Genomic DNA, 20,648 nt, shown 5'->3' with positions numbered 1-20,648 from the left:
CAGGGCCAGAAGGGAGAACGTAAGACTCCCCAGATTACCATCTGTTTCAGTCGAGATAGGCTAGATTATGCTGCAACAACAATCCCAAAATCTCAATAATTTAACCCAAAAAAATTTCTCAGCTCTATGTCCAACTCAGGTCAGCAGGGACCTCTGATCTGATCAGTCCCTCAGAGGCAGAAGTTGCTGGAAGTGCCATCTCAACACATGGTTCTAGAACAGCAGAGGCAGAAAGAAGAAAACTATGAAGGGGTCATGAGAGTAATTAAATGCTCCAGCCTGGAGATGACCTGCATTACTTCTGCTCATAGCTCATTAGCCAAAACTCATCTGTGACTCCACCCATCCATAAAAGAGCTAGAGGTTGAGTCTTCCATGAGTCCAGAAGAGGAACCGAATCTTAGTGGCAACACTAACAATCCTCACTCAGAAGTTGGATTCTCAGGCTTTGTAAAATACCTACTTTTTCCTATCAGCCCCTTGAATCTGAATATTCTTTCACTCCCTGATGAATGACGCTCTCTAGGAAGTGAGCAGGAAGGTAGGGCCTGGCTAGGTGGTGGGTTGAACGGAGGAGGGGTTTCCTGTCTCCAGAACAGGTGATCCAGGAACTCACTGCTGCTCCATCCTTCTCCAACCCCCTTGTACTCCACCTGCCTACATACATACACACATGCATATATTAAAACAAAAACAAGATGGGAGCCAAATATGTTGGTTTTTATTGAACTCACTGGGCTCAAGAACAGCAACAAAAAAAGGAAGGGGTGGGTGGAAGTGTGGATGGAACAAGAGCTGGGGAGAGACCCTGTACACACCCAAGCCAGGAAGCCTGGTCCTGAGAACTGCAGCTAGAGGTCCAGGTAAGCTAGGATCTAATTCTAACTCTTTCCTTAAAGATGCTGGGGTCAGAGAGGACCACATGGCAGATCTAGGGCATACATCATTTCTTGCCCAGCTTCCAGGCTCTTCCAGAGAAGGAAGTTGGATTGGTTAGTCTTAGGCTTGGAGGACCATAGAAACAAAAAGGGAAGAAAAAAGAGAAAGAGTTTGGGAATGGGGGAGGATTGGCAAGGAGAGCTCAGAGTCCTGAGCTGGGGATCCCAATGGGAGGAGGTAGATTTTGACAGAAGGAAGTATGAAGCTGACCAAAATAGGGAAAGGGGTAAATGAGGTTCCTTCCTTTTGGAGTGTTTATTGTGCGTTTCATTTTAGTCAGCAGTTTCTCACCCTGGGCACTGCTGTACTGGTCTCTCAGAGCTAAGGGTCTACTTCATATGATGCTAGAGCCATCTTGGGTGGAAAAAGTCCCCACCTGCAGAGGAGACAGTTCAGGCTGATGGAGAACAGAGAGGGTGAAAGAGCCTGGAGGATCCGTAGAAGCTGGCTCTCCTCATGCTTGGGCCTTTCTTCCAGGGTGGTAGGAGAAGGGGATTAAATGGAAACGCTGTTCTCGATGAGGGGAGGATCTAGGTAGGTGTAAGGCAGCGCCAGACCCCGGTTCCGTTCCCGGATGTCGCGTGAGATCTGGGCCAGACGGCTCTGGAAGGCTGCGATGCTCCGCTGTGGAGCCTCTTCGGTGAAGTGCTGGTCTGGATAAGTGCCCAGGTGCCGCTGGGAGAAAATCAGATGCGGGGTCGGGATGATGTTGAGGACGGGATGGAAAATAATGAGAGACCACATGTGCCAACAAATAAAGTCACAGTTGCTTCTAAGGACATGAATCAGCCACGGCTACTATAAACGCAAACCCTTCAAACCACAGCATCTAATCATCACTCCAAGCAACCGGCACAGAGCAGCCCTGACACCCACAGCCCGAGGAGTGTAGGGCCAGAAGCCTGTCAACCTAAAGTTCATGCTCCCTCTGCTGGGAACCCTTTGCTTGTTGTTACTCTGACTCAGTTTCTGCATGGGAAAATGCATGGATTGAACTAGAAAATCTTTAAAGGTCCCTTCCAGTGTCTGGTCCACTGTTCTGTGAACTAAAAGAACACAATCACATTCATAACACTACTGAAATCAATGTAAACATGTTTCAGCCCTATTATATGCCCCATTACCTCACAATTTCACAAAAGTCAACCCCTGAAGACAACGAGGTCTGAGGTATCTTCCCCATCACCAGACATAATGAAACTTTTGCCAACACAATCGCCATCACCATACATTGCCACATTATATATCATGGCCAACCACAATCAAGAAATATTGCGATAAGCTTGAGTCGATGCCATCTTGTGACAGTACAGGACTGCCACCTCTCCATAATCACATAATTCATGGGGTGGGCCTCCTAACCAGCTCACATTTCCCATCCAATATAACCTTCATACAATATAACTGTTGCCAACAACACTGATGTTTAAAAAATTCTTCATCTTGTTTTATTTCGCTGGCAAAGCCTCCTAAAACAGTATTAAATAACAGCAGTAACGGTGGCATTGTTTTCTTGTCCCTGACTTTAATGAGGAGACTTCTATTGTTCTACCATAAGTACAGTGTTTTATTTTCTGAAATATACTTTTTATCAAAACTCTATAAACGAGTTTTAGTTTACTTTTTATTAGTAATGGTTTTTCATACTTCTCGAATGCTTTTTCTGCCTATGTCGAGATGATTATATGGTGTGTTTCTTTTTTGATGTAACAAATAATATTGTTAGATTTTATAAGGTTGAATCAACCTTTCATTCCTTTCATTCCTAGAATAAACTAGATTTTGTCATGGTGTATTATTGTTTTATTATTTACTGTTGGCCTTCATTGGTTGCTGATATATTTTTAAGATTGTCGTAGCTAAGTGGAACAAGTTTATAATTTTATTTTCTTAATTACAACTAACATGTTGCAAGCACTTTACATGGATTATCACAATGGCACAACAATCCTGTAAGACAGGTACTCTTATCATTCTCACTTTATAGACAAAGAAACTGAGGCTTGGAGATGCCCAATTATATACCCAAGGTCATATATGTGGGACATGTAGATCTAGGATGAGAACCCTATACCTGAACTCACCTCCTTTCCGAAAGGCACTACATTTGCCAAGTGCTAGTATCAGCGTCCCCAGTAAAACAGAACCCAGTAAGATGACTTGTGAAGCTTCCACCTTTTTCTATACTTTCAAGCAGTTTGAACAACTTAGAAATTATTTGTTCCTTGAAGGTTTATTAGAATATCCTTTGCAAAGACAGAGAATAGATATTTTACAACCTTTTCTATTCATGTATGATTTTCATCTCTTCTGGTGTTGTTTTGTTTATGTAATCATTTATTTCATCTATATTTCCACATTTGTTTGCCTAAAATTGTAAATAGTATTTTCTTCTAATTTTTTCAATCTTCTCTGTATTAATGGCTACCTGCCTTTTTCATTCCTAATGTACATTTATGTTCTTTTTTCATGATTATGATTTTCTCTGGTTTCTTACTTTTATTGGTTTTTTCAAAGAATCAGTTTTATGGCTTATGTCTCACCAAATTGACCTGCAATTTCTGAAACTATAGTGTAGCTGTCAAAAGAGGAGAACATAGAAACATGACAGACTGATTTGAAAGCCTACTTACCGACTGTGTGACCTTGGGGAAATTGCTTAATATCTCTGAACCTGTTTTCTCCCCTATAAAATGGAACTACCATTTACCGAACACTTATCTACCAGGCACTTTATTAAGCATTTTAAATATAGCTACTAATTTATTTTGTATTTTAAAATAGTGGACATGTGATATTTGATTTAATGACTAATACATGATAGATCCTCAAGAAGTGAGAGCTGCTATTATTTGGTAGTTGTTACTACAATTTTCCAGGTTAAACTTCCCACTGGCCCATGGGGAGGGAACCCTCCACCCTCATCCTCTTGCCTACTCATCCCTCTCCACCGTGATATTGTGGTTTATAACAAGAAATACGTATTTGATATTCCTCCCATTCCTGGCACAGAGCTCTTAAAACCCTTATAATTTTGTGATAGAATGTTACAGGTATCTTTTACTATTCAAAATAAGCACCTTTTAACCTGAGTTATTGAGGTGACTTCTGGAAAGCCCCTAAGGATGGGAGCTGGTTGCCACTGGAATCAACCACGAGATAAGAAGGTTGGAACTTATAGTCCCACCCCCCAACCTCTGGGAAAAAGAGAAGGGCTGGAGGTTAAATTAATCCCCAAGGTCCAATGATTTAAACAACCATGGCTATGTAATGAAGCCTGCATTAAAAAATCCCTTAAGTACAAGTTGAGAGAGCTTCCAGGTTGGCGAACATGTAAGAGCGTGGCACACCCCTTCCCATACACTTTGCCCTGTGCATTTCTCTCATCTGGCTGTTCCTGAGTTGTATCGTCTTATAATAAACCAGTTATCTAGTAAACAGTTTCCTGAGTTCTGGGAGTTGTTCCAGTAAAAGATCAAACCTGAGGAGGGGGCTGTAGAAATCTCTGATTTCTAGTTGGCTGGTCAGAAGCACTGGTGACAACCGGGACTTCCTATTGGCAACTGTATCTGAAAAGTCTTGTAGGACTGAGCCCTTAACCTGTGGGATCTGACACTATTTCCAGGTACATAGTGTCAGAATTGAGTTAAATTATAGGCCACTCAGGTAGTGTCTGAGAATTGATTGGTGTGGGAACACCCCCCCACACACATTTAGTGGCCAGGAATATTGAGTGAGAATATTGAGAGTAGTAATAGAATATTCTGTGAGAAGACATAAAACAGAATTTTTCCTTTATAACAACAGAAATGAATGTCTCCAAATCCTTGGAAGCTGGAACTGGAAAGGATCAGGATACAAGGGACGAGTTCCTAGCATTCCCAGGCTATGAGATGGTAAGTTAAAACTTGTTAAGGAGATAAAACATCTGCAGCAAATGAAGTCAAGCATGAGAAATGAAGATATTCGTATAACATCAGAGAACTTGTAAATAAGACTAGGAGGGCAGAAGCATGGCCGATAACTCAATGTATAAATTGAGATGAGGGTAATTGGTGATTAAATGGCTGTTGCCCTATAAGTCTCAGCCAATGTAACAGCCTCTTCCCTATCATTCCTGCCTCCAAAGTTGCATCTCCTGTTCATCTACACAGCCAAAGAAGCACTTTTGCTAAAACACAAATTTAGCCATGTCACTCCAGGCTTAAAACTCTTTTGTGGCTTCTTGTTGTCCTCTGAATGAATACTATGCCTTCACTGAACCATTTCTGATCCTACAGACACACCAACGGACTCTTGCCTTCATTTCACTTCAGTTCAATCTTCCTTCCCTCGGCCTAAAAAATTATCCCTGCCCCTCCTTTGTCTTCCAAACTCCTACTTGTCTTACAGGTTTCAGCTGAGATGTTACTTCTTTCAAGAAGCCTTACTGGGTTCATCCAGACTCAGTCAGGTTCCTCACCTCTACCACTGGCCCATGAGGAGGGAACCTTCCACCCTCATTAGGACAGGGTTCACATCTTCCCATCAGTGTCTGTCACATTGCAGGTGTTCAAGAAGTACATGCTCAAATGGAAGAATAAGTACATTAATAATTCCTACAGCACTGTAGTATCCTTTTTCACTTGTGTATATATCTCCTCAGCTAGACAGTAGAGTTCTCGGAAGCGGAAATGCTTAACTCAACTTCATATGCCTGGTGCCCAGTATTCTGTAGGCATATGGAAGGTATACAAAAATTGTGTGTTGACTGTTTGGATGAATGGATGAGTGGTTGATGGATGAATGACTGATGGATGAATAAATGGTTGGATAGATGGATGGATGGATAAACTGGTGAATTGAATGAATGTTGTATCCTAGCTACTAAACTGGTATTTGCTTCAATATATGTCTCTTGGGATAATTTCCTGAAGAAACTGAAGAACATAGAGCAGTTCAGCAGCATACACATAAATGCCATGGTCAATCCCCAAGCCCCCCCTGAAACAGCTGCTACCACCACCACTGCCTAGACCCTGGAAACCCCAACCCCTTCACCCCACCCTATATACACACCTGGTCCTTGGGCTCTTGGCTGACCACCCAGAAGAGGAGAAGGTTGTTACAGGTGACGTTCACTTCTGGGAGGGTCTCTAGGTAACTCTTCAGGGTGGTCGTCCCCTTGATCTGGGGTGGGGGCTGCCTCATGGATGATGGGGCATTGGGCATCCAGGCCCCAAAGTCATGCTGTGGAGACCCCCATCCCAGTTGAGTCAATTGGCCAGAGGGGAAGGACCAGCTCCATCATCATCATCATCATCAGGTTTTGCATTTGGGAAATTAGGGGATTGTGGAAAGAGAGGGAGGGGTATAGGGTAGAAAGTTCTAGAAGTGGGGCAGAAGCCTGGCTCATCCTTTGTCACTCCCCACCCCAATGTTCCAGAACTGGGTGAGGTGAATCACCAAAGGAAAGAGGAGGACCCAGAGAGGAGGTAATCCTAGAAATGGGCCTTGGGCTGGCATACCACACAGATCAACCTGATGCTCCACTTGGCTGTGTCCTAACCTGACAGGAGCCCATAAATCCTACTCCCTACAAAACACCAGCTCAAGGTACCATTACAACCTTGGATCCAGCTCCACCTCAATCATCATTCAACGGCAGACTTTTACTCCACCAAGTTGCTACTCAAACCCCAACCCTAATTATAAACCCATCCCAACCCTGATCCACCCATGCTTTCAACCCAAACTCTGGCCTCGCGTGCATTGCTGAGCCTAATCTCGTGTGGCCCAATGCCCCCCAGGCCTGCCCTCTGAGGCCTTACCTGCCCACTGTTGACAGCAGCATGCTGGGCGGAGCAGTTGAAGATGATTGCAGTGAGGAACTTCACCAGCTCTCCTGAGGTGCACAGACGGCTTGGGAAGCCTGGGTGTGGGAGGAAGGAAAGGGTGTGGATAGAGAGAACTGGATTCCTAGGGGCAGCTCAGGGCTGGGGCTCAGCACAGGGGGAGAGTGAGGAAGTGAGGGCTGAACAATTGGCCACCACTGTTATTAGACTATGATTAGGGTTGGGCTGAGGTTAGAAATGGTCATCACCAAGGCTCATGGTTTCTACATGGGGTAAGGATAAGAGCTGAGTGCTGGGATCAGACCAGAAATGCCCAGCCAGCAGAGCTCGCACAGCAAGAGTCAGACTCAAGCTGATATCCAAGCTGCATCTCTCTGACCATCAAAGCACTTCTGTCTGCAGCCCATATTGGCACTTAATGATTTAATTCTACTCAGTTCACCAAGATTGTCCAAGCACCCAATAGTGGATCATCTGCTACTGGACTTAGCAGCAGGAATAGTCAACCAGAATGTGCTACTCATAAGTTGACAGTGATGGAAGCAGAGGGAAGCTTTAAGGCCCAGGGCTTGGCTCTTTGAGGAGAGAACAGGCAGGCAGGCAGAGCACTGAGGCTAATCTACTTGGGGGCACTCTCCCAGAGGAGGAGAAGGGGCCTCCCTGAGTAAGAATGAGTGAGCTTTGAATGGAAAAAAAGATGACAGAGGAAGGCATTTCAGTTCTTGGCTCTCTTCTCTCTGTACCTCACTGGTCTCATTCAAGTCTACAGCTTTAACCACCTCCCACTGGCTGACAAGTTCACATCCCTGGTTCCCCTGACCCCTGAACTCTAGACTCAACAGTGGGCTTAAATCTGCAGCTGCTACCTGACAGTTCCACCCAAGTGTCTACGAGGCATCTCAAACTTAACATCTGCAAAACCTAATGCCTGACTAGCTAAACCCCACCCACTCCCCACACCCATCCCTCCCACAGTGGTCCCATTTTGATACTCTTTATCCTGTGCACTCACTTTTTTTATTTCATACCACAAATATCAGCAAATACTTCCAGAAGTCGATTTCATCTCACTACCTCCAAACTCCACCACTACCCAGTCTCCATCATCTTGCTCCTGGATGAATCTGACTGCTTCCACCCTTATCACTGACAGCTGGAGTGAGTGATCCTTTAGAAGCATAAATCCAATTATGTCACCCCTTGCTAAAATCCTCTAAAGGCTTCCCATCTCACTTACCTCACCATGGCCCTACTTGATCTGGCTCTGACTTTTTCTCTAACTTCATTCGCTTCTCGACTTTTTTCCCTCTCACTTTAGTCTAGCCGCATAGGCCTTCCTGATATTCCTCAAGCCAACCAGCATGCTCTCCCTCAGGGCATTGCTCTCCCACCTCTCCCTTCATGCTCTTATGCCAGCTAGCCACAGAACCAGCTTTCTCACTTCCTTCACATCCCTACTCAAACATTGCCTCCTCCGAGAGGCCTTCTCTGACCACCTATTGGAAGTTACACTCTCACTTTGACACATTAGTGATTTCTGATGTTGTATCATTCTTTTTAGCATTCATAACCACCTGACATATGTTTGTGATCTGTATCTCCCTACAAGAATGTTAAACTCCATAAAGGCTGAAATTTTTGTCTGTCATGTTCACCTAGCACAACACTTAATACATATTAAGAGTTCAAGAATGACTGGTTGAATGAAGTGAATGCATGAGAGGGTAAGAAGCCACAGTGAGAAGGAATGGGGCATAAACAAGGTGAAAGGTCAAGGAGGGTACTTAGGGGTGCAGTTGCAGCAGTGTGTCAAGCCAGGTGGTTTATGGGCACTATTTCAGAGGATTACCAAGGCAGCACTCCACAGGCTTGGCAGGCAAGCAACAAAAGGCTAGGAGAGGTGAGACTGGTTGAGAAGCAGCTGCCACAATGCAGGAAATAGAGGACTGAAACTAGGGTTGTGGCAGTGAAAAATAACAGGAATAGGGTTAGCCACCCAACTGGGTTTAGGGAGAGAGGAAGACAGAGGGGAATATGAGTCAAAGATGGCTCCAAGGTTTGGAGTTAGGAAGACTGGACAGAGACTGATGCAACAGAGCAGACGGAGAGGTTTGGAGGAAGAACTGGGTATCTGACTGGGGGTATGTAGGAATTTTCTGAATGTTCTGTTCATTGTTGATATTCTAACCTCGAGAGCTGAGAATAAGGATAAAAAAGTAAAGCAGTCAGATCATTTATGGGAATTTTTCTATAGCTCATGATATTTTCCCCCCTTAAAATATGTAGCAAAAGGCATACTGATTGAGGTTAATGAATGAGTTTTACCTTAAAACATATGAATCTAGGATAAGTTTGTATTGGTTGGGAGAGATGTTTCTCAGTTTGAAGAATGTTTTGATGTGTTAAATTAGAGACAAGTTTAATAAAGTAAGATAGGAGAGTTGAGCCAAGAGTAATTATATCCCTTTCTGGGTCTTAAATAGGAAACAGACAACCCCAAAGAGAACTGTCTCTAGAAAGAGAGCAGTCAGAATCAGAACTGCCCATGATTAACAGTAGGCTTGCAAAGCATAGGGAGGGACCACCCTTTAAAAGATCCAAAAGTGATCTGTCTGTCACCACCTTTACCAAGAAACCACTCTTGGTATCACTAGTAGTGAGACAACCTGATATATGAGCCTCCCAAGATGATGCAATGTGGAGAACACAGCATCACCTGAGAAATAGTCTCACCAAAAGTATTTAACCTTTAGATATTACTTCCTTTAGATATTATAGGAGCTAGAGGAACAAGGTGAATGACATTATGAGGAAGCAATTAGATAAATTCAGAAGGTAAGACATTCTGTGGAATTAGTCCTGGCTGTTTAATAGTTCTTGTCAGATGCCATGTAATTTAAAAAGGGAAGGGGGATGCTGTCCTAAATTAAGAGACTTTAGAGTCAAAACAAATATATCATGTCGTCCTTGAATGACTCCAGAATCAACAGAATCGACTGAGGGAAAATGGGACAAATGAGTAAATTTGAATACAGACTAGGAAAGAGGGCGATATTGGAGATTATTATCAATTTTGTTAGTGTAATGACAGTATTGTGGTTGTGTAGAAAAATGTCATTTTTTGCAATGCCTATATGAAATATATATAATTACTTTAAAAGACTGGCAGTAAGTAAAAGCAACAGATTAATCAGATATGGCAAAGACGTTAGCAATTGTTGAATCTGGGTGGTGAGTAAATAGGTATACATTATATTATACTCTATTTCTCTATGTGTTTAAATATTTTTGTTAAAAAAAAAAGCCTTGGAACCAATTACAGGTAGGGCTGTTCATTCTATTTGTGGGTGACCTGCAGCCATTCATCCTCCCAGGAACTCCCTAGACAGGAACTCCTCTGGGTGGCCACCAGAAGCACTACGTCAGCTAAAAGCCACATCCCTGCTGAAAGGAGATGTACCAGGCAGTGAGTCTTTCGCCCTTGGGCCAGGGTTGGGGGAACTGGAAAGTGGACATTTGTGCCACTTTAAGCTTTTCCTTCTCTTCCACTACACTCAGAGATAGAGGCTTCTTCTGCATTTTCCAGTACAGACCGCAGTACAGATGCACTAGGGAAGTAGGCCATGAAGAGTAGCAATGGGATGTATAAACCAAGCAAGGCCTAAAGTCCTTCTGTAGTGGGATGACTTATAGTTTTAATGTGCTGGTCTGAAGAGTGACTTTGAGGCAGCTAACAAGAAAAGTCTTTCAGGGAATGGGGAGTGGGGGGTTTCCAAGCCTGGAATTATCTACAAAGGAGAAACAGGAGAAAGGATTATTCCATTATGGAGGGGTAGAGAGAGGAGACAGTGATACAATATAAGCCAACACCTGGGATGGGGAGACGGCAGGGATCTGAGAAGAAGCGGGAGGTTCAGAAGAATGTATTCTCCCTGCAGCTAAGGAAACACTTTTAGAAAGGTAGAGTGGTCTGCTTGGCACTGAGGTTTAGCAAAGTAGGTCTATGAGGGAGCCACTGGTGTTTGGTGAGCCATAAAAGCCTCTCAGCCAGTGTTAGAAGAGAGAAGAAAGTCAGGGTTAGGTGACAGGAGTAAATAAGGAAGAATTAAGCAGCAGCAAAACCAACTCACTCCTTGAAGCCAAAGGAAGTGAGAGGGGTTGATGGCTTGAGGGGCCACCTGGCAGGATAGTCATGAGATAGTATGAGAGAGGGTTCCAGAATCCTTTGTGTTTGAGGCCAAAGATGGTTCCTATCACATGATATGACACATCTATAGAGAGAGCTCAGCAAGCAGAAGTGAATGGATGGGCTCGGGCTTGTGAAAGTCTAGAAGGGACCAGAGGGGCACGGGGCTGTGGTTGAAAGCAAGCACTTTGGAGACGATGGGAGCTGGCTCTGAATCCTGCCTCTGCCACTTGCTGCATAGCCTTCTTTGTGCCTATTCCTCATCTATTCAGTGGGGCTAATAGTAAGATATACTTCAAAGGTTGATCAATAAATAGGAACTGATTAATGGTAGGGCCAGCAGGAGTACTGGGTCATTGGGAGCTTGTGGTCGGGGGATACCTGAGCTTTCCCGGCCCAGGAACGCCTGAACAAAAATCTCGTTGACCCAGGCTTGCAGCTCCGAATCCTGCTGCACAGACGCATCACTGGGATAATAGTAGCCCACGATTTCTGAGACAAAGCTGCAGGAAAGAGATGCCCATGCCATGGTGGTGACCTTAGGCTCAGGCCTGGCCAGAAAACCAAAGTCCACCGCCACTCAGGCTGGGAAGAGCCAGCTGGTCACAGTCTACTGAGAGTTCACAGGGGTTCAGTGAGGACCCTCAAATGCAGTTGGAACATGAGTGCCTATGCTTCTCTCAAGTCTCACCCCCACTTCTGAGTCATGGGTGCTCTGGGCCTTCTTCTTGCACAGGGGCAAGAGGGTACACAGAGGAGAGCCCGACGCATGCTGCATCCCCTCTCCACTCAGCACCCAAAAGAAAGGAAGACCTGCCTGCCTGGAGGCCCCAGTCTACACCTAGATGTTTCACCTTCTTTGGACACCCTGTCCTTCCCGTCCCTTCCTCCACTGTGTTCACACACAGCCCGACCCTTCCAGCCCAAAGCTCCCATTTCACAGGGTACCCCAACCCCAACTCTCACCCTTGGGCGTGCCCCATGCTTGAGCAGGAGAACACCGGGAACCCCCAGCACTAACCACCCCAGTCTGCATGAGCACAGAGGTCACACTGCCCCTGGGCTAGAAGGAGGACCTTTTGGAGCCAGATTGACCACAGCATCCCAGGTCCGTACCTTTCAATCGCAGCCCAGATCTTCAGACCATCATCTCGGTAATGGTAATTGGGGATGGTCATGACACCGCGGGCCTGCAGGCTGTCCGGAAGGCAGAAATTTGTGTAGGTGAAGTGAGCCAGACCGGTGCTCATGAGGTAGAGGAGGCCTTGTCTCCCTATGGACGTGACCTGAGGACACATCACAGCTCAACTCCCAGGCCCTCCCAATCCCAACCCACTGCCTGGGGACGAGATGGGACAAGTGACTCAGAGGAGGGGATTTTTCAGTTAATCGGGCAGTCCAAGACCACGGATCAAACACCCACAGGGGCCTGACATGAGCTACGCAGATTGCCGCCCTACATGCATAGGAGGTAATCAAATCCTTAAGTATTTAGTAACTGAAAGAATGAACTGATGTTAGGGAGGCAGAGGGACGAGAGCGGGGCTTGGCGCAGGGTCAGCAAGGAGCAGTGCTTAGGCGGAGGATGCCCCAACCACCTCAAAGAGTATTTGGAACAGGGTCTGAGGGGGTGGGGCCCTTTGGGTGTGATTGGTGGGCGGGGACAGGGTTTGTGGGCAGGACAAATAGGAGATTTGCGGGGAGGGGCGGGGCTTGCGGGAACTGGCTAACAGTAACTGTGGAATGGGATTGGAGGTTCAACAGGGCTTGAAGGCGGGGCAGAGTATTCAGGGGTGGGCCATCAGAAACTGGGAGGCTGCACCTTGTCCACCAGGCCCTCGGGGTTGAGCAGCGTGGCGCGGGCGATGGTGTTCACCTGCAGTGTGTAGCGAGTGTGGGGAAGCAGGAGCTGCGAGTGGGATGAATTCACAGGAGCCGAAGGTCAGGGGAGAGAGCCACCTTGACACCGCTCCCTCTGGCCCCTCCCGGGGGTCACACAGACCTTAAAGATAGGATGACAGAGCGGCAGCTGACGCAGCGTGGCCATGGCGAAGGCCTCGCACAACAAATGCGTGCACAAGAAGTGCGTGTTGTTCTCGTGCACCAGGAACTCAGAGTTGCGCACCCACGTCTTAGCCAGCAGCCAGTCCCAGTCCGAGTCAGTGGGAAAAAAGATGGGGCTATCGGGCCCCGGGGTCTGGCTGAGCTGCATTCAAGAATAATGGAGTAATGAGGCTCAAGACAGCCTGTGTACACCCTGAGGCTCCGCCCCCAGAAGTCCTGCCCCAGGCTCACCTGGATGGCCAAGGGCATTAGCGACCTCTCCGGGTTGAGCCACAACAGGCAGAGCGGGGCGGCCACGTACTGCTGGCGACCGTTTAAGCAGTGGACGGGGGCCTCCTCCAGGATCCAATAGTCGGCTAGGAAGATGTGCCCCCTCTGGGGAAGGCACAACAGTTTCAGAGTACCCTTCCCACTCGCGCTCCACTTTCCTCCCTGTTCTCTGCCCACTCCTACCCCAGCACCGGCCTCAGTAAAGTTTGGTGCCTGCACTAATGGCCAACACTGGGTACCCCACCCTTCCCAGAATGTCCGGAATGAGGTCCAGCAGAGTCCCTTCTTGTGCAACCTCTCACCTGGCTTCCCGGCTTGGACAAGCCAGCACCCTCTTCCCCTCTACCCATATCTGGTCCTTCCTATTCTCAACATAGATGACCTCAGTGTATCCAACAACAGCAAAATCACCGAACACACCTCCAACCTTCTGGAGGCTACCTGAGAGATTGGCTGCCCCAGAGAGACTGGATCATCAACTTTTCCCACACCCTCAAAGCTCCTAGTTCTGCATGATCGTTCCTGCTGTATCTAGGGGCGCTGCCTTCGAGGTGTCCTAAAAGAGTTTTCTTCCAGCCTCAGCACTCAGGATTTTGGCAGCCCCAGAACAGAGGCAGAGCCTCCTCCTCCAAATTGTCCCGTTCATTCATATCTTTTTACTGGACCCCATGTCAGGCCTCAAGCCATCCCAAGCCCCATTAGCCCTCATTCACATCTACTATACTTAAAAGGTACAGGGTCAGGACTGCACAGAAGATTAGGCCTGCAGGCTGGATGCAGCACCAGCCTTCCCATCTTTACCCTTTGCACCCATCCTTTGTCCATAGTAGCAATTCACCCACCTCTAGCTCAGTCTGCAGGCAGGTGCCAGGTCCCAGCAAGTGGGCCACCATGTCATTGGTGACAGGCAGCTTGCTGGGCAAGCTGGAGAGGCAATGGAGCATGACAGGATTGACGCCATTCAGGTACTGGTACCCAAAGAAGTGGTCCTCACACCAGTGCTCTGTTACATACTCTAGGGGTCAAGAGACAGGAGTTGATTGGTCTGGAAATTACTTCCCTAGATCCTGCTCCTGCTCAGCCTTTTGTTCATCACTATGGTTTAGGTTTTCCTCACAGCAACCCTATGAAGTAGGTATAATTCCATCTTCAATTCAACACTGGACACTGAGAGTCAAAGAGATGGAGTAACTTGCTCAGTTGACTGGCAGAACAGGGATTTGGACCTAAGTCTGGCCTCAATGCCCAGAACTATTGGCGGGGTGGGGCGAGGGGTATGGTTAGAGGAAAAGAGGTTTGTACCCCTGATCAGGATCAGGACTCCCTAAATGACCTTTGACCTCTCCCGGGCAAATATAATATCTATCCATCCTCACTCCCCTATTCTTGTGTCTTCCCAGAGGAAGGAGAGATGTGTGGTCCTAAGGGCAATCTGTGAAACTGCCACCAGTGAAACCAGGAGGCCCTCCCACTAGAACCCAGCAGTCTCTCTGAGAGGGCTGGAGGAGGGTGCTTTCCCAGGGTAAGCAGAGGGTCTGAGCATGGGATAGAGTGGAGGATGAACATCTGCCTTGCTCTGCACACCTGAAGTGAAAGTCTTGTGGCACCAGAAGATATTCCGGATGTCATCCAGCTTCTTCCAGGACCCTTTTCGGTCTATCAGTCCTCGAAGCTTCATGCCCAAGGACCTGAGGAGGAGGAAGAATAAGGGTGGGGCCTGAGGCTGCCAGGGCACTGTGTCCCCAGCCTAAAGGCCTGGAGGAAACTGACAAGGTCAATGCCCAGAGCAGAGTGTCTAACAATCCACATGGGACAAAATGTCTAGTGGCCAGCTGAGGCTTTGTAGGGGTGACTCCACATGTGTATGCAAAGGTGGCACACATAGCCACGTGGTGCAGAAAAGTAATAGCCATTGGTGTTTTGGGCTGCTTTCTTCAAGCTTCTATCTTGTTATGGACCTTCACTGGCTCCGCTTTTCCTACAAAACAAAGCCCCAACTGCTAAGGCTGGCTAGGAAGCTTCCTGCCAGCCAGTTTCTATCGATCTTTCTAGCTTTTTCTCCCACCCTGTGCACTAGATAAGGCTAACCAGCACCTCCTTGCTAAATACAACCATAGATATACTCTATACACTGGACTGATTAAGGTGAGATTAGCAACCCAAGGGACATGCGCTTTTCACTTTGCAGATGTCTGTACGGTTTGAATTTTTTTTACAAGAAGCAGATATTATTTCATGATCAGAAAAAAATGTTTAAAGTGAAGCCTGCTTTCCCTCCTGTCCAGAGATTTGCTCAAGCTATGCTTCTTCCAGAAAGCCATCTCCTACATCTCCACCTACTATCAAATCTATCTGTTCTGTGTGCATTTTACTTGCAACATCCTTCATGAAGTATGGTCTGATCACTCTCAAATGCATACCTCTTGTGTATCTTTCACAAAATGCGTTTTACTCCCTTTGTTACATTATAAGACCAATGTACTCCTATCATTTTCCATTATACTATGGGCTCTTATGGCCATGACTTGGCTCTGTATGCCCCAACATACCTAGTTCATAATAATCATTGACTAACTGGGCCAAGCCAAACAGAAGGGAATGCAGGCAGGTCTGTGGCAACTGGTCAACAAAGTAGGCTGTGTAAGAATGCTGATGTGCTGTGAAGAGTGTGGGCACCTGGAGAGGGCAGGGGGCAAAGGGGAATTAACAACGTGACAGGCCCAGGGACAACTTTTTGTGTTCTCACTAAGCTATTCACTTTTCCTTCCACATGCATTTGCTGAGTGCCTGCCCAAGCAGGACCCAGGGGATGGGAAAAACTGGGTAGGAGGAGGCAATAAAGGAGAAAGAAAAGGCTTTCCTTTTTCCAAAGGCCTGTCACAAATATCCTTCACAACACCCCGTAGTAGCCTCACACAAAAGCCCAACTGCTGCCCCCTCCTCTCCATGAGTAGCTGCAAAATGCCAGCTCTCTCTTACCACTGGCCCTTCTATGAGCCCCATGCCAGCTATCCTGGTGGTCTCCCAGGCCCTCCCCTGGCTAGACCTACATATCCATCTGGGGACCTACTCAGATGATTCTACCTTCTGAGATGCTCCTAGGGACCCTCAGCCCTGCCAGGGCCTCTCACGGGGCCCTTGTCCTGAAGCCTGAGCCACCTGTGGCTGCCTGCCTGCTCCAAGCTACTGCAGACACTCTGGAGTATCTCCCGTCCTTTGCATCCCTTCCCACTAGTCCTTCTCCAAAAGAATCATTCCGGCACAGAGGTCCAGAAGATGAGAAGCCACCTCCTTGCCCTGACCTCCTCTGGGCCTTCTAATGCAGCCACTGCACAGACGACCAGCTGATCCTCCCACTCCTCCTGCTAAGGTGACCTGGGTTTGCCAAAACCTCACCCACTCTCCCCTTCTCTCTCCTCTCCCTGGCTCAAAGATTGCGTCTAAGGAGAGAGAGAGAAGATCCTGAGGGGCAGAGAGAGAGGACACTGGGGGCAGGGAGAGAGGAAACTGAGGCAGAGATGCGGCTGTGCATTAAAAGGACAGATGCAGACAGGAGAGAGAGCAGGAGTGCAGAGAGGGCAGTTGCCTCACACAGGGATGGCATTGAAGATCAGCGAGGTAGTCTTGGTGGCTGAATATCGAATATTGGGCTCCATGTGCAGCAGGGATGGGATGTCAATTTTCATGGGGAAGCCAGGCAGGTACCGATTCCCACTGCTGGGGGATGGGAGAGAGTGGGGGCAGAAGAACAGAGAACAGTCAGAGACCTTAAGCTCATTCCCTTTAATTCCTTTCCTCTATCCTCCCGGAGAATCCCCAGGCCTCCCTTTCTCTGGGCTCTTTTACTGCCCTGTCCTCCTCCTCTCTACTAGGGACCTGGGCCACCCTTGCCCATTTTGCTCCTGACATTTAAATTAAATTGCACTTATCATAGAACCCAACTTCTCTTTCCAGGTGGCCTGGGGTCCCATCCTCCCAATGGACCCTTCACTTCATACCCCTCCACCTTCTTCCCAAGCCTGGGTCCTCCCTCACTTGTCATCTTGGTTTGCACGAGCCGTTGTCTTGGTCAAGGCAAATTTTTTGTCTGACTCCATCTCCTCAAAGCAGCTGACGTCCACGATGCCAGGGTAGCCAGGGGCATAGACTTTCCAACTTTCAGGGGAAAGAGTTTAGAGGTGGCAAGTCAAACATAGGGTATACAGAAACCTTAACTTATAAAGACATGCTTTGAAAATAAAACTCCTAGAAAACACCGACTTTCTGGGTAGGTAACAAAGAATCAGAATCTTCTCCCTGAGGCTTCAGATCAGGGTAGCATTTAAGGATGACATAAATGTCCAGGCCTGGTTTAGAGTAGAGTTTGTGTTGAGAGTAAGATCATAACTATTTTGGGGGTGAGGCTAAGGATGGGCTGGGATTCATCAATATTAACGTTATATCTGACATCTGGGTCACATGAAGGGCAGCTAGGGATGAGTATGGATTCACTGATGATATTGGGACAATTATTGGTACCGGTGTTCTGGGTCTGAACTCAAGGTTAGTATTAGATTGAGGTTTGAATAATGGTCCTGATCGTAGTTTGGCCCACAACGTTGGAACTGAGGTCAGAGTTAGTAACAGGGTGATTAAGTCTGAGGTCAGAATAATAATGGAGAAAGAAGTCAAATTAGGTCACCCTCACCGGTAGCATTCTTGACGGGCCTGGAGTTCCCGTTTCCTGTGCTCCAGAAGGAGGGGAAGGGAGTCCTGACAAATAGTTCTTGCTGTGGAGAATGAAAAATACCATCATATAAGTCTTCATTCAAATAACATCTTCTCCAGCAAAGCTTGCTTGAACCCTCTAACCCTTGAACTCAATCCCTCAGTGACATGGATGCCCCATATTCTCTGTGCATTCATCAGTAGAAGGGATTCAGGACAACCTTACCTCCAAATTATAACAATCTACCTAATTGTTTGCATCTATATCTCCTTCCCAAGACTATAAATTCTTTCCAGGCAGAAGTCACACTGCATTCATCATTCATTTTTTGTATTCCCAGCATCTAGCATTGTGCCTGGCACTGTGCACGTGGCATGCGCTTGACAAATGACTGATGAATTAATTTCTGAGGTGATGGATGGATTACTATTATGATAGATAAGGGTTCAGAGTGAGGTCTAGGAATAAGTCACTATGGGCTGAGGGATAATGTTCACTTCACCCTAACCTAGAATAGCATCTCTCACCCTTAAGACTTATCTCAAACCTTAGAGTAACTCTAGTCTTGCCTCTTCAGATCAGACAGCTCAGGAGATAGATATGAAGTCCAGAGGCTGAAAAAGCTCAAGCCCAGTGTTCTTGAAAGGCCCTCAAATCCAAGAAGAAATCCTAACAGCACCTCACTGGGATTTCTTCCACATCAGAAAAGCCGGTAGTAGTGGACAGGGCCTTTTTAGCTAAATTCTCTCAACATTCAGGGTTTCTCCAGCTGTTGAAATCCAATTACTCAGCTTGCAGGTTAGCTCCTCTCTGGGGCCCAGAGGAATTCACTCTGGGGAAGTACAGGGGGAGTCAGCGGAAAGCAAATGGCCATCTGTGTGTGCTTGTGTCTGTGTCTGGATGGTGTGAGTGTATATGAGTACATGTCTAGTCTCTGTGTCTCCAGAGGGGTAAATATTGCCCAGAAAGCTCCTGAACTTCAGGGTCTTAGAGGCTCACTTTTTTTCAAAAAGCATCTACTAGGGTGCCCTGAATTCCAGTTACCCTAACCACAACCCTGTTCCCTATACCTCGGGCTCTGGGAGACATCACCCCCAATCCCAACAGACTTTCTGCAGCACAGGCCAGTCCCTGCCTCTGGCCTACCTGTTCCCGGTCGTAGCTCTACGGTGCAGTAGCCCTCGAGCCACTGATAGCAGGGGAAGTGGGAAAGGGTACCATCAGGGCCAGTGACACAGATGTGGCTACAGTACCAAGAGTCCTTGGGGAAGAAAGCATAGCGTTCCTTATGCAGACGCAGCAGCAAGAGCTCACCCAGCTCCGCTGAGCAGCGCACCTTGTACTTCTGCACCTGAGGACCAAGAGAACAAGCAGGTTAGAGGCAAAGAACTGCCAAGACTGTCCTTGCACTTTGCAAGGTGCATCTACACCTACATCTATTCTGGCATAGAAACCTGAGCTACCTCTAACCCATGTGGTGCCTTTGTGTGAATTAGAAGAAGCCACTTCCTCATCCAGGCAAAAGCAACCACAGCTACCACAGGCAGAGCGAGTTCTGGATTTTACTAGCCCGCTTGGGGGCCCACTCCTACCTCCCCTCAAGACCCACCAGCAAACAATCCTGAGGCCTGGCAGAGGCAGGCAGATCCTCTCCAGAGAAGAGGAAACCCAGATTCAGGGAGTTCAAGCTACTTGCCCAAAGCCTACCTTCAGTTATGAGAGGAGAAGCTAGGAAGCCAGCAAAATTCTTCTGACCTCCTGCCCTGGGCTCCTTAACAGCCCTGCCTAGATACGGTTTATCATACGCAGGAAAGAACGAGACTAGAATAGGGATGGTGAGGAGGTCAGGGCCGGCATCCAGATTTGATGAGCCCTGAAGAGAACATACTCCCCTCCCTCAGGGTCCTCTGCCCGCCCTGCACTTCAGGGGTCGCTCCTCCCTCTCTGTACTCACCGATCCAGGAGTGAAGTCCCTGCCCATGCGATCCAGCAACTGCTTGGGGCTCTCACCACACGTGCCCACCAGTGTGACGGAGATATTGTCCAGGGTGCCGGCCCTCAGGTACGAACCAGTGGTCACACGCACGCGGTAAACAGCCATGATGCAGGAAAGGAGGGACGCCCCGCACCCCGGCAAGGTTAGCCCCAGCAGCAGCCGGCCTGGAGGTGAGCCGCAGGCCGAGCAGGACTGGGTTGCTGGGCTCTGAGCCACTGGGGAAGGGATATAGGGAGCTGGGTAGACGTCTGAGGAAAGGCCAAGCTCTCTCTGGGATGATCTCCCTCTCCCGAAGCTCCCGGTATCTGCCCTGGCTCACTGCAAGTTCCCTCCCCTCGCCCACACTTGCACCCTAATAATTGCTTGCTTGCTTCTGGCACAGCCAGTCCCTCTGGCTGACAGGACAGGGTTCGCCTAGATGGATATCAGGAGCCCTTGCCCCATTGGGAAGGGAGGAACCAAGTGCTGAGAAAGAAACAGAGTAAGTGACGACCGTATGACTGGTACATTGCCCTCCTCCTGCTCAGGGGCCCTATGATGGTCTGGGGCCCTTGTTCATCTGCCCACTTCCCAACTTCCCCACAAGACCCTTTCTTCCTCTCTCAACAACAACTCGGCACAGAGCACCCACATTCCTACTTGTGAATCATC

The 20,648-nt window shown here is 47.6% G+C and overlaps 1 protein-coding gene across 2 annotated transcripts; it reads right to left on the bottom strand.

The window, feature by feature from the left end:
* Positions 1 to 699: 699 nt before the first annotated feature.
* On the bottom strand, positions 700 to 20,580 carry ALOXE3 (arachidonate lipoxygenase 3). Of its 2 annotated transcripts, XM_016154648.2 has the most exons (15): positions 19,956 to 20,580; positions 19,148 to 19,352; positions 17,981 to 18,062; positions 17,329 to 17,448; positions 16,885 to 17,010; positions 14,878 to 14,981; positions 14,136 to 14,308; positions 13,255 to 13,398; positions 12,962 to 13,165; positions 12,782 to 12,868; positions 12,076 to 12,245; positions 11,341 to 11,462; positions 6,750 to 6,850; positions 5,998 to 6,168; positions 700 to 1,614 (listed from the first exon to the last, which is right to left on the bottom strand). In XM_016154648.2, the coding sequence occupies exons 1-15, from the start codon at positions 20,100 to 20,102 to the stop codon at positions 1,435 to 1,437; spliced, it is 2,136 nt and encodes a 711-aa protein (XP_016010134.2). In that variant the 5' UTR covers positions 20,103 to 20,580; the 3' UTR covers positions 700 to 1,434. The 2 variants fall into 2 exon arrangements, with proteins under 2 accessions (XP_016010134.2, XP_036079444.1); XM_036223551.1 differs by lacking the exon at positions 12,782 to 12,868.
* Positions 20,581 to 20,648: the final 68 nt, after the last annotated feature.

Source organism: Rousettus aegyptiacus, unplaced genomic scaffold (genome assembly GCF_014176215.1).
Source record: "Rousettus aegyptiacus isolate mRouAeg1 unplaced genomic scaffold, mRouAeg1.p scaffold_m13_p_6, whole genome shotgun sequence".
NCBI lineage: Eukaryota > Metazoa > Chordata > Mammalia > Chiroptera > Pteropodidae > Rousettus > Rousettus aegyptiacus.
The sequence above is the reverse complement of the archived record's forward strand: the minus strand, read 5'-3'. Positions and strand labels throughout refer to the sequence as shown.